Source organism: Vombatus ursinus, unplaced genomic scaffold (assembly GCF_900497805.2).
Source record: "Vombatus ursinus unplaced genomic scaffold, bare-nosed wombat genome assembly UNPS02014830.1, whole genome shotgun sequence".
NCBI classification, from domain to species: domain Eukaryota; kingdom Metazoa; phylum Chordata; class Mammalia; order Diprotodontia; family Vombatidae; genus Vombatus; species Vombatus ursinus.
Genome location: NW_020954608.1, coordinates 35,495,796 through 35,509,623, shown reverse-complemented (window position 1 = coordinate 35,509,623; position 13,828 = coordinate 35,495,796). Strand labels below are relative to the sequence as shown.

General features: G+C 45.8%; 1 protein-coding gene across 3 annotated transcripts in view; it reads left to right on the top strand.

Moving 5' to 3' along the window:
• The first annotated feature begins 7,346 nt into the window (after positions 1 to 7,346).
• GATA3 (GATA binding protein 3) overlaps positions 7,347 to 13,828 on the top strand; it is a 24,723-nt gene continuing 18,241 nt past the window's right edge. For 2 of the 3 annotated variants that reach the window (XM_027838629.1, XM_027838626.1), the window contains exons 1-3: positions 7,347 to 7,602; positions 8,122 to 8,764; positions 11,491 to 12,027. In XM_027838629.1, coding sequence (XP_027694430.1) covers positions 8,524 to 8,764; positions 11,491 to 12,027 — 778 coding nt within the window. In that variant the 5' untranslated portion in view covers positions 7,347 to 7,602; positions 8,122 to 8,523. Of the gene's footprint in view, positions 7,607 to 8,121; positions 8,765 to 11,490; positions 12,028 to 13,828 lie in introns of all 3 variants that reach the window. The other variant, XM_027838627.1, reaches the window with a different exon arrangement.

Here is a 13,828-nt window from a genome sequence, read left to right as displayed (position 1 = left end):
TATGCTCTTAGCTTAGCCACTCATACCACCTAGACAGATGGGTTTATACTTGGCTACATGGGCACACATGTGCATATACACATAAACCCACGCAGAGCATTCCGGGAGGGAGTATGACTATGAGTAGTCATAGTGAAAGTTAAAAAAAAAATGTTTTTTTAAAAAATCCCAAACAAATCTCCTTTGTATTTGAAGGATATCTGACTTTTCATCGTCCTGATAACATTTTTCTTCTTAATTACCCCCAAAGAAATAAGATTTCAGCTTCTCCGTCCCCCCCTCACCCCATCCCACCAGCGACCCTAGAGATGTGCAGGTCATATGGCAGCTTAATTCGGCTCACCTTATTCTAGAGCAGGACTGGAGGTGGGGATAGAATGGAGGAGAAAGAAGACAGGTTGTCGTTGTGATGGGGAGCAGGGTAGAAAAGTTCTCTGATTTCACAGCCAGGAGACCGCTAGGGGCTTGGGGAGGGAGCAGAGAATATAGGGAGATATGAAAGAAGCAAGGGTCACAGAGGAGTTGAGCCCTCAATTCCTTCCCTTTCCCTGATATCTCCAAATACTCAAGCCTGTTAGTGCGGAGAAGGGAGCAAAGGAGAATGAGTGAAACAGTGATATAAGTGGTTTTTTTTTAAACAGTAATTAATAAAGCACCCAGATCAGTCCCTTCTCTGTCAACCGATTGTTCTGGAGGTCAGTTTTGGTATCGAAGCTCCCACTAGAAAGAGGCAATGAAGAAGCTGGGGTGATATACCTTCCCGGGCTTTTGCTTTTTCCACACCAATCTCTGGTGGCTGCAAGTGTTGCTGCTGCAGTTAACCAAAGGAGAATGACCCCCTACCCACTGACCTAAGGCTTGCTCTGGACGAAATCCAACTCTGCCTCTCACTGCAGCCGCTTTCTCACCTCCTCTTACTTCTCTCTGGCTACCTCCACTAAGGCAGAAGGTTAGGGGGTTAATTTTTTCTAGATGGTTATGCGGGAATGTTCGGCCCTCTCCTGCTAACCTTCACAAGGGGAAATTCTCCCTCGGTCCAGCCCCAATGCCCTCTTCTGGTTCGTTTCTTTTCTCTCCCTTCAAATGTGCATTATTAAACCTAAAACAGATATCCTTCCCCACCTCTTTCAACCCCTTTCTGCTTCACCCCGACTTCGTATTTATCTCCTTAAGATTATGGGCTTTCTTGATTGAGGAGGGAGGAGATATCCCAGTGATATCCCTAGGAGCTAGCTGGGGCGAGAGGGAGGGAGGAGGTGGGTGCTGGTGGGTGGTGAGGAGGGTAATCTCGAAGCGCATCTTCCGAGTTTCCCCGCCTCTTGCCGCCCCTCCTTACACTGGTGGGTTTCCTTCCGAGTTTCAAACGGTGATAGATGAATAAGCAAAAAAGAAGAGTAAATAAAACCACACACCACCCCAAACCAATAGCTAATTTCAGAGCGAGGAAGGGTACGGGAGCAGTTTTGGAGAAGCAGAAACCAGTGTACTTGGTAAATTCTTTCCCCTCCTGATCTCAGTTCCTGAAGATTCCATTTGGCTCACGCGAGCACACACACAGACACACACGCAGACGCACGAGATCATTTTCCAGCGAATTTTTAGTCATCTCCGCGACACCCTCGGGTAGAAATATGACAAAGCCAACTAGCTCTATTTCACCTCTCCAAACCAGTGTTACCCATTCATATGCAGCGAGCTGTGTCCCCTTGGTTTAAGTCCGCCAGTAGGGTGCCTGCTGCTTAACCGGGAAAAGGGAAAAAGACGTCTCAAAAATTTGGACTTCCTCCATTATCCCCTCCGAGTTTAACTGGGCGGCCACTCCTCCTACAGGCTCGTATTGGCTTAGTATGCGCGCCCGACCTTACAGAAGCCCCGGCCGCCCGTGCCCTGGGCCGTGTCCCCTGTATAACCCTCCTGCTCGACAGCCCGGAGGCTGTTTATACAGCTTTACCTGTACTATTCTCGTACCCTGTAAAAAATCCCAGCCGGGCAACCGTAACCTAATCCGCTCGTTGAGGATGGGGGTAGGGAGTTAAGACTTGGAACGGAGAGAGTAGGGGGTGTGTGCCAGAAAGGGGTTTCTCTTCTCAACCTCTTGGGACTGAACGAAATTCAGACCAGGTGCGGGTGACCATCCTAGTAACACTGACCTATCCAGGACAGCAGTATCATCTACCCCCCTTCAGCTAGAGTAATTGTAAATCACTGCTGCTACAAGGTCACAAACCCCGTTTGCAAGCAGGATAGAATGGTTCCCTGAACTACAGTATCCCATCGCATTCCATACTGGGACTGATTTTTCCCTTCTTCCCTCAAGTTTGAATCTGTCTAGTCTTCCTTTTCCCCCTTCCTCCAAATACCTGAGAATCCAAATCCTCCAAAATTGTTCCATCTCCTTATCTCTTGGACTCCCAACGAAAAAAGATGAGGGAAAGAGGTCTGAAATCGGTGGAAAAGGCGTTCGGTTAACCCAGGAGTTGTTGAAAGTCTATATAAGTAAAAAAATATGTTTTTCCAACACCCCTATACCTCTTTCCATCTGCTTACTCAGTTTGCCCAACCAACTCTCCCACAGCCCTAGTAGAAGCTGAGGCCAGAGCCTGCCTTAAAATCGAATTAAACGCTCTTCTCCCGTTATTGTCTCTAGCTAATTGCTCCAACAATGGCCTCTATTAAAACTCTAGATGCTCAATTAGAAGCCGAAGTGGCTAGACTTAGGCCCACGTAAGGAGCAGAAAAAGGAGCCAAAGGAGTACAGGGGAGAGAATAAGAACCGAACCTGGCCAAATCGGTTCAGCCCAGGGTACCAGAGACTGGCTAATTCCGTTTCCTTTCAAGACAAACAACCACAGTGGACAGTTCACAACATTTTTATTGATGGGTAACAGCAAATGATGATTGATTTAAACTCAGAAAGGGACTTCCCCTATTTCCTCCGCTCCTCTTCTCAGACTCATTTTTGCCTTCTCCTTTATCCCCCTCCCCCAATTTCTAGCTTTTGATTTTACTCCACTCTTAAGCTCTCTTTGGGGAATGCTCCCAACCTTGTTTTATTTTTCTTTTAAAAGAACGCCCGGCAGGCGCTGATGGTGAGGTTGTCGGTGGAGAGATAGGAGTGACACAAAAACCAAATTGCCCGACCTAGTTTCTTTCGTCGCTCACTTGCATTTTTGCTGTTTTGAAAAAATCGAACTATTTCTCGTGTTTTCTCCCCTTCCAGAATGCTTAGGTAAACACCTTTAAATGATCGCCTGAGGCATTCTGAGGCTGCTATAACTCCCTTCTCTGGATTAGTAACTTTTTGATTTTCGACTGGGAGACTAGTTTTCCGATTCCCCTTGCCCGGCCCTTGCCTTAACCCTTTTCCCGTATATTCTGCACCTAGTCGAAATTTAGTCAACCTATTCGGCCCACTCGGGCTGGGCATCTCCGGCAGCGCTTATCTCCTCTTTCCGGTCCAGCCTCCTGAATAAAGAGATGCTTCCCCCTTCCCCGTCCCCTCAGGTCGGTTTCTTTGCAAAGCTCCGACATTCCTCCCGCCCGTTCTCCGTCCCCTTATTTTGGGTCAGGAGTTGGGGAGGGAGAATAGTGGAGGGAGGGGGCGATATTTCTCTTCAACTCCACCCAAAAAGAAAGCTAGTCTTCATTATAATTATTGAACTCCTTTCCCCTAAGGACACGCTCGGCCCTTTCAAATGTACTCAAGGAGGGGTGCACCTAATTTCTCCTGGTTGTCAGACGTCCAGATCCTCATACTGTCCTTCTTGCAAAGACAACGTGAAGCTCCCTCCCTCTGGAACCCTGCGTTTCCGACGTGCGCTTAGGCAAAGCGTCCAGTGAATCTCACTCCCACGGCAAAGCCCCCTTACCCTATCTGAGAGGCCTGGTTCCCAACAGCCGAGGCAAAGCAGCTGCAGCAGTAGCATCCTCCTCCCTGGTGCTGAGACATGCAGGCTGCTGCTAGGGAAGAAGGCGAGACTAAGCCTGAGACAGCCTGGGTGGCAGGGAGGAGGGGGGCGGGTTGGAGGTGGGGGCGGCTGGCCTGAGAGGGGGCAGAGCACACAACGCTGCGAAGTATCAACCTTTTTTAGGTGAGTGGGAGCGCGCGTATATCTGGAAGTTTTAGAAATTGAAGCTGGTAGGAAAAAATAATAGAAAGAAAAGCCGGGACCACCCTTTCTCCTCTGGATCCCACCCCCACCCCCCCTCCCCCCCGTCGTTCACCCCCTCCCTTAAGGAAGCCAGGGCCTGCCGCAGCAGCTGAAGCGTGCCAGGCCGGCGCCTGGCGTGGCCCAGACCCCCTCAACCCAGCTCCCAGCCTCAGGCCACGCTCTGTAGTCCTCTCTTTGGCCCCTGCTCATTACCTCCCTTCCCCCCTTCCCTCTTCCAACCCCCACCTCCTCGACCCGTCCCAGACCTCGGCCTTCCTCCTCTTTATCCACCCAGCTTCTCCCCTTCCCACCCTGCCCCTTGCTCCTGGCTCTGGGGCTGGGCCTGTGACGTCAAACCCAGTGTGGCGTCGGCTAGACTGGCCGGCGCGGGCCATCAAAAGAGCAACGTCCTCTTCCCCAATTACCCACTGTCAGTACGGTAACAGGGGGCGGACAGGCTGGGAATTCGATGTTAAATACCCCCCTACAGGCTGGCTCCATTACTGAGAGCATCTAGCTCCCACCTCCCCCACTCCAACCAATTTGTAGCCCATCTACCTGGATGTAAAGCGGAGACTTAGGGCCGCATTTTGTGGGTTGCGTATCCATCTGAATACGACCAGATACCGAGCATGCCATTAAAGAACAACGAACGAACACAGCCAGTCCCCTCAGCATGCATTTTTTCCATTTTCCCCTCATCAAGGTGGGGGGGAGGGCGTGGAGAAACTTCCGGATACTCTGGTTTCTCTTGTTAGCCAGGTTCTCCCTCACCTGAATGAAAATTTATATTCTGTCCCGTATTACGGTTAAAGATTTTAAAAATCCGTGAGTCAGCATTTTTCTTCCCAGAAGCAATCTCCTGGGCAGTGTGGGTTGCTCTTTGAGATGCTACAGATTCTCTCTAAAGGGGACAGAATTTTCATGCCTGCGTTTTTCGGGTTTTTTTTTTTTTTTTGGTTTTGTTTTGTTCTGGTTTTTTTTGGAGTGGTTTTGTGCTAGGATGAGATACTAGCATTCCCCGAATCCCCTACCCCCAACCCCACTTTCAGTGAATTTATGTCCAGGAACTGTTTTTGAAACTTCTTTTCTTCCCAATACATTTCCAATTTGAAATACTAACGGAATGGATGTGGGTCTATATTTCTCCCCTTGTTTATGGAATGATTTCCGGTGTATGTTAGACATATACTAAATAATTAAACGCTTTGGAGAACGCAGTGAGCAGGAGATGCTGGCAACTTGACTGGCCCTAGAGAGAAAGATGGTCAAAGAGTGGGAGGAAAATCGATGTTCTTTTACTGGGCCAATGTTATAAAACAGAGGCAGTAACTGGACTCAGGAGAAACCTGGAGGATTTTTAGCTTGGCTAATTAATTTTAAAGACATTCTTCTTCTGTGTCCGGTTTAAATTGAATCCCAGTTCTAAACAGGAATTTGATCCCAGAATTATAGATTTAAGGCAAAGAAACACCAAATCTCTAGATCTGTCCGACCCACTTTTCAACCTCCCTCTCCGTGAAACTAAGGAGGGTTTTAAACATAATATGAAACTTCTCAAAAGCTGAATATTGGTGTTTCCCTGTGCCAGCTAGACCTTTCTGCAGTCTAGCAGAAAGCCATCTTTTCTGAATTTACCTTCATCTACTTCCATTTATATGAAGTGTGTGGTATCATTTTTATCTCTCACTCAATTCTGAAATTTTTTTTTGTATATTGTGTATTTAGAGTTTATATTTTTCCCTCAACAACTTTATCGGAGGTAAGACTAGGAAACTTTTTCTTTTACTTTTTTTATACTACTCCCCCCCTTCCCCCCTTTCGCTTTTAAACTTAAGCATCACTTCACTCAATTTGAGCTAAGGGTTGGTGCTTTAGCACCGCTAGGGGATGCAGTGGCTCAATGGACTGAGTAGAGGCAAAGGTGGTTCGAACTCTCCCTTCCAGCCAATCACCGGAATCTATCGCTAGTCCCCTCAGCTTGCATTTTCTCTATTGGCCCGGGACTCTCTTTCTCCCTTACACTCCGCCCCTGCCCTCGGGTCTTCTCCTCGCCCCACCCCCCAGCTCCTAATCCTGTCCCACCCGTGCCTCCCTCTCTCTCTAGCTCTTAGACCAGTAGCTAAAACCTTCAAAGTTTGCCGAGCTGTGTTGCTGAGCGGTCCTCACTCCACTGACAGTCTTACATCTGGAAGATTAAGTTGCGGAGTATTATTTATTTGGGGGAGGTCTCTCTCTTCTCTCTTCCTAGTTTTGGTTAAGTATGCAGGCATTAGGAGCCGGTTAGGGACAGATAAACAGTCTTGCAAAAAGTGGGAAAAGTTCTGTTAACTAGTGTCGGGAACCACATTCCCTCTGCTGTTTTGCGCGCGCTCGCACGCATGCACACGCGCGCGCACACACACACACACACACACACACACACACTCACACACACATTAATTCTGTTGAATAAATGAAATGTTTCTCCCCTGCGCACCGTTTGCGTCCAGGCATATTGTTAGGCAAGGCAAACTAAAGTATTTATTATAAATACTAGGTTCGGAGAGTACATCTGTAACAACTGGACCGGTGCTAATTTGAGGGGCTGCTTACTGAAAATGGAAAGATATCTTTTTTAAGAAAATAGAAGTAGAAACGTGCATTTCTTAACTTGACGATATCTGGATATTTTAGGAGATTGCAAACCTAAACAGACTTAAATTTTTAGTTTCCTCATCAATTTTACGTGCACATACATTCACAGAAATGAATCACCCCAAATTTCTTAACTATATCTCGCCCTTTCCCGAATAAGTTAACTTTACGAATGGGATAGGCAGGTTTCACTGGTACTAATAAAACTAACAACCCAATTTTGAATTAGCAGGATCCGATGCCACACATTTAAAGGGCCAGAGCACCAATTTTTTTACTCTCCGACTCTCACCCCTTAAAACCTTAACGTAGTTTAAAAACTCTTTCCCGAGTACTTTCAGTTTGTGGACTCTATTCAAGCTATACTTTCCGGTCACCGGAGGGGGAGGGGGGAATTTTGGAGAAGGTTAGTGCGGGGGTGGTGGGGGGAGGGGATGGTGGCAAAGTAAAGGAGTAGGTTTGGGTTGCAGTTTCCTTGTATTCGGTATCCTGTCCCTCCTTATCCAATGACAGGCTCCTCCCCTCCAGCGCTGATGACACTAGAACCTCCTTAAGTTGCGTCGCGCCACAGCTGTCTGAGAACACTGAGCTGCCTGGCGCCGTCCTGATACTTTCAGAAAGAATGCATTCCCTGTAAAAAAAAAAAAGAGAGAGAGAGAGAGAGAGGGAGAAAGAAAGAAAGAAGGAAAGGAGAGAGGAGAGAGGAGAGAGAGAGAGAGAGAGAGAGAGAGAGAGAGAGAGAGAGAGAGAGAGTCTGATCAAGCAGTTTCTGCTTCTCTCTCGGGTCACACACTTTCTGCTCCCCACTGCCGAGGTTGGTACTGTATCTGCATTTCTTTTCTTTTCTTTTTAAAGTTTCTATTTTTCTACATGTGGATTTCATCTCTGCTCTCCTCTCTTCTTCATTCTTCCTCTGTTGGAAGGTTTCTTAAGGAGTGGATTTTTACAGGCTGGAAAATTTACAGTGCTGGGTTAGAGTTGCACAGACCAGAGGCTCTTGGGATACAGCCTAAGGTAGATTTTTGTCCCCTTGAGCCTTTAAAAAAAATACTTCTTTTTTCCTGAGGCAGGAGTCCACAGGACTTGGGGAGGGGGGCGTGTGTTAAAAGAAAAGAAAAACCATTGTTGGTGTAGTTTGCAGCTAATGTCTTGGACGCTGTGCGTGTGTGTCTGTGCCGAGTTCTGCAGGCTCTAGATGCCTCTGTTGTATGTATATGCTCGTGTGTGTGCATGCTTGTGATCTATCTGTATGGGAGGTGGTGCCAGTTCATAAAACTCAGGTGCTAAAGTACTTAAGTGCTCATCCAATTTCCACCCCTCCTTTCCATTACAGGTGACCCGAGGAGAGAATCATCTTGGAAGAGCTGAGGAAAATCCGTGGGGAAATCTCATTTCTAAAAATTTAAATTACCACCATAAAAAAAATCCTTCCTTCCCTTTTCCCCCATTTATTTGGAATTTATTATTTCTCCCTTTCTCTTTTCTTTGAAACAATTCTAAAAGACAAAAACCAATTCCCGTCCTCTTCTTTCCTATTCTCCCTATTCCATACTACTTCCTCGCTGAAACACAAGAAAAAAACCCCACCACCGACAACAGCAACTGAAAAAAAAAACAAAAAACAAAAAACAAAAAAACAAACCCAAAAACCCAGCCCCTAAGCAAAAACCGAACACCTCCAGAATTTTGAGCTGTCTTCCCGGAGAAGACCGCGCGCAAGAGCGTGATCGAGGAGATGGAGGTTACTACGGACCAATCCCGCTGGGTCAGTCACCATCACCCGGCAGTTCTGAATGGCCAGCATCCAGACACTCACCACCCGGGGCTCAGCCACTCTTACATGGACCCCTCACAGTACCCTCTGCCAGAGGAAGTGGATGTACTTTTTAACATCGACGGACAAGGCAACCACGTCCCACCTTACTACGGAAACTCTGTTAGGGCCACCGTACAGAGATATCCTCCGACCCATCATGGTGAGTAGATTCGATTTCCTTCTTATTTTTTTTCTTTACTTAAAGGCCCAATTTTCTAGACACGTCAGCCTATTCTGCCCACCTCTCCTAAGGCTCGATGAAGAGACAGTTTCACGTGAAGGAGGCATGGGGACGTTGGAGGAGTTGGGGAGAAGTATAAGTAAACTTGATTTCCTTTTCTCATTCTGCTTTGGAGATGGTAGTGGTTTCTGTTCCGGACAGAAATGGAAAAGGCCATCTATTTTTTTTTTTAACTGTTCATCTGAGTGATGTGAATAACAGAAAAAGGGCTAATGATTTGCCCTCTGATCCAAAGGTGTAGGCTTTGCAGTGAGTAGTCCTTTGATCCAAAGGTGTAGCCTCTGCAAGGAACACACAGTCCAGGTCTAGCCAGCCCTCTACCTGGCCAGAGTTGCCTTTCTTCAGGCTGCGTTCCAGGTTTGCGGAGCTTGGAGGCTCAGAGTAGAGAAGGAGGCAGAGATTTAGGGGGACCACCTAGTCTGCCTCAGCTAAGCTGTGACACCCCCAACTGTGAATGCCTCTGTAGCCGAAGATCCCAGACAGCTTGTATTTCAAGCATGTGGGTGAGAATTGAAAGAGGGAACTACTAAGAAAACTTTTTCTGGCTCTTTTATATTTTGGAAACTCTTTCCGAGTTGGGGCGACTGGCTAGTCCAAGCGTCTCTGCATTTGCAACTTCAGGCAAACTTTCAGCAATCCAAGACAGTTATTTATATGTATGACTCCTCTGGCCTTTGCCTAAAAGGCAGTATGTTCAGGTCCCTGCAGTTTTCTTGGTTCCTTGGCATTAGGAAAATGTAATTCAGACTTGTAGACTGGAAAGCAATCAGGACATTTCATAGAAAGACTGGCTATTAATTTTTAGGATTCAAGGCTTCTTAGAGTCCCGGCTCCACAGAATTTTCCTGTCCAGTTTTGCTTCAGAATTCCTGGAGATCACTTTCACTCTCAATCTTTCTCTGAAGTTATACCTTCTTAGTTCCCTCTTTAAGGCCTACTATTATTATTCCCTGAAGTCCCTTTAAAGATTAAGGATTTAATTTCCATTTTTCTTAATTAAGGGGAAGATCTGAGTTGTTATACATTGTTTTTTCTTCCTTTGAGAAGTTTGGGAGAGAGATGAAATTAAAAAAATAAAAACAATCCGGACATAACACTCTCCAAACAAAAACTCTAAAATTTTAAAACATAAAATGATTCCCGAAAAAGAGAAGCAAAAGGTGAGGCAGAACAAAACATGGGGTTCCTATTCCAAGAATGATCCCCCCCATTCCCTCTATACATTGTTGACAGAGTTCCTCAGTACCAGACTTCAGGGGTCTGTTGATACCAGATTTTAAAACGATTGTTTCTGCCGATGGGGCACTCTTTGCCCTTACTCAGTGCATATCAGCAGTTAAGTGGAAATACAATCGATGCAGACTTAATGTTATTTACAATACTACTTCCTGGATAATAGTGAATCTTGACCCTTTATGTTCAAAGAACTCCCTTTCCACATCTCCTCCCCTTCCTCTCTCAGATTTTAGTTTCAGTATTGTTTTTAATGGTTATTAGAATAGTAAACATTAATGTGAATGTTGGATTAAAGGATTAATAGGTGTGTGGATCTGTAGATACAATTCTAATGTGCACTTTTAGTGTGAGTTCAGCTATATCTAGCTCACGTTTATGTGTATTAAAAGTGAGATATATATGTTAGCCCAAAGTCATCCTAGGTGGTAAATACCCAATACATATTCCAAGTTACAAACCAATTTTTTGTTTTGAGAGTCTGTTTTATTTTCATCCATGACCTGTCTTGGAAAGGGAAGCAAAGCAGAGAGAGGATCCTGTCCCCAGCTTATAGTCTTGGACATTTTCTCTGACAGAGCATTCTAAAGCTTTTGGCAAAAGCCATCCAAGTCCTTTTGGAAGTAGTCAGGCTGCCATCAGCAAGTGTTGCATTCAGTTAGCCCGGAAATAACCCTCAAATTTCCCCTATCCTTTTTCCAAAACCAATTTTGTCCTTTCCTGTTTCTGCAGTTCTCAGCCAGGGGCTTCTATATGGGGCAGAGGGACATGATCGTGATGTTAAATGTATGGGAAATACTTCATTTTAAAATGAAAGGAAGGAAGGATAGAAAGGAAGGAAGGAAAGAAGGAAGGAAAGAGAAGAGAGGGAAAGAGTTGAAGGGAAACTCAGGTCACTATATGACTTGGTGGTTTCCAGCATTCAACCCTCATCAACCATGGGGATCAAAGTGGTAGAGGAGGGGTATTAAGGAATCTGAGGCTGGTGGGGAAGTCTAATGAAGAGAAACAAACCAGATTTTAGGAAGAAGATAGGTTGGGATGTGATTTAGGAAGTATGCTGGGAGAGGTTAAGTAAAGTATGGGATACTGCCTACCCAGCATACTATAGGCCCAAATATTGACTAGTTAAGAGTGGGGAGCAGAGGAAAGGATCTCTTTCACCTTCTCTAAAAAAGACTCGTGGAGTTAGGATCCATTCCCCAGGTTCCATTCAAAGAGTGGGAGGAAATCCCACCTTGCTTTCACACTTGTTAGCATAGATTGTGTGGCTCTTTTTTGTAGAGAGGTCGAGGAAGTGCCAGAGAACCCCTGATGTGTTTGAGGCACCCACTGTATTGCAGCAGTGTGATTTCAATCCCACTTCTCTTTTTGCCCCTTTCTTTCTTCACCTGTTCCCCCTTTCACTGCAGGGAGCCAAGTTTGCCGCCCTCCTCTTCTTCACGGATCCCTGCCCTGGCTGGACAGTGGCAAGGCCCTGGGAAGTCACCACAGTGCTTCGCCCTGGAACCTCAGTCCCTTTTCCAAGACCTCCATCCACCACGGCTCTCCAGGACCCCTCTCGGTTTACCCGCCGGCCTCATCTTCTTCGCTCTCTGGTGGTCATTCTAGCCCGCACCTCTTCACCTTCCCACCCACCCCTCCTAAGGATGTTTCCCCGGACCCATCCCTTTCCACACCAGGCTCAGCCGGTTCAGCTCGACAGGATGAGAAGGAGTGCATTAAATACCAGGTGTCCCTTCCCGACACCATGAAGCTGGAGTCATCTCACTCCCGGGGCAGCATGGCTACACTTGGGGGAGCCTCCTCGTCTGCCCATCATCCCATCACCACTTATCCTCCCTATGTCCCCGAATATAGCTCTGGACTCTTCCCTCCTAGTAGCCTGCTGGGAGGATCGCCCACAGGGTTCGGATGTAAGTCGAGGCCAAAAGCAAGATCCAGCACAGGTAGGATCTGTCTTCTGTCCCTGTCGGACTCTTTTCTCCCCTCCACCCTGAGACCTAATCTTCTCGTCTTTCCCGAGGAGATTAGAGGGCTCACTACCTTGCATGGGAAAGACAGAAGAGGGTTTGTTTTTGTTTTTTTTTTTCCTCCCCCAAGTATTACAGCTTTGATTCTCCCCATTCTTCCAAATCAGGGACTAGTTTTGAGACATGTCCGATCTTATCACTCTAGTCTTTAGAATCTAAGGAAAAAACAGATTCAGTGCAAGGCTCTTGCAATAAACTAGTGGATGGGGAAAGAAGAAAACTAAAAACGAAGTAATACCTCTGTCCTTCAAAAGCTAGAATTTTTACATTCTGAAAATGACTTTTAATCACTTTGCAAGACAAAACAGAAGTCCAAGAGAAAAATCTTTAATGTCTAATATGAAAATTAAACCTCTGGAATGTATAACAGGAATTATCCTGTAACCCCTAGTACTATCTGTTCAGAATTTGTTTTCCCCTTCCATCTCAGTTAAAAAAAAAGGATAGGTTGAGGCAATGGCAGGAGAACCTTAACTTTTGGGAGGGGGTGGAAGACATAATGAAAATACTCAATAAAATCTTAAAATAGGAGAAAGAACTTTGCCTGGCAGGGCTCCATGTGAGAGAAAAAAGAGGGATGATCAGGGTAGCTGAATTTGAAATCAAAAGTCATATCTTATTATTTATCTTTTACTCTCTTCCTGCTCCTTCTCTCTCCTTGTCTTCTCAACCTAGTAAGAGGAAATTGGATTGGATTTGACTTGCAAGCCATAGAGAACAGAAAAGAATATGGAAAGGTTTTTCAGGTGTGACCCTCTCTCACACATTTTCTCATTCTCGTACACAAATCAAGTCTAATCCGGAAATACAGCATATTTATTTTATTGGTGCAGCCACCTGATTGAACAAAAGCCAAAATTAGAAAAAGTAAAAATAAACAATTGAGCTGGAATTTTTGCCTCAAAGTAATAAAATAAAAGCCTCACCAATTTTGTCTCCCATCAGAGCAATTGGAGTCAGAGAGAAAGGAACTCTGGAGAAAGGGTTTTTCAAATTCTATTTATTTGTTGATGGATTTTGTGAAGCATGTGGATTCTGCTGTTTAAGGCAGGGTTGTTCTTCAGAACAGCCCAAATGTCTTGACTGCAACCTGAGTGGGTTGTAAAAAGAAAAAGTGAAATCCCACTACCTAGTGTGGGTGAGAAGAGCAGCCTCAAACCAGAGTTTCCAAGGCCTCTGGTGGTTTTTTCCCCCCTTACTGTGGAGGTAGGGGCTTGGGAGCCCAGGAACCATGAGATCAGTTTTCAGGGCTTTTTCCAGGGTGACATTTACTCCGACTGTCTGAGCAGGACTGTCTCTATTTAGTTGATATGTTTTAGCTAATCCAATTATTTTCAGACTGCTGCACGCGACAGTTGCATTGTTTATCCCGCGCCAGGAACTTTAATAGAGTCCGGATGCGGTTAGGCTGACAAAAAAACTCAGACCTGCATGTTCTGTACATGAAAATAGATGAGAGGGAGAAAAAGGGAGGGAGGCTAGATGGAGGAGACAGACAAAAAAAGCAAGAGAAAGGAGGAAAGAGAGAGGAGAGAGAGAGAGAGAAAGAGAGAGAGAGAGACACAGAGAGAGAGGAGAGAGAGAGAGAGAAAGAGAGAGAGAGAGACACAGAGAGAGAGAAAGAGAGAGACACAGAGAAAGAGAGAGGAGAGAGAGGAGAGAGAGGAGAGAGAGGAGAGAGAGAGAGAGAGAGAGAGAGAGAGAGAGAGAGAGAGAG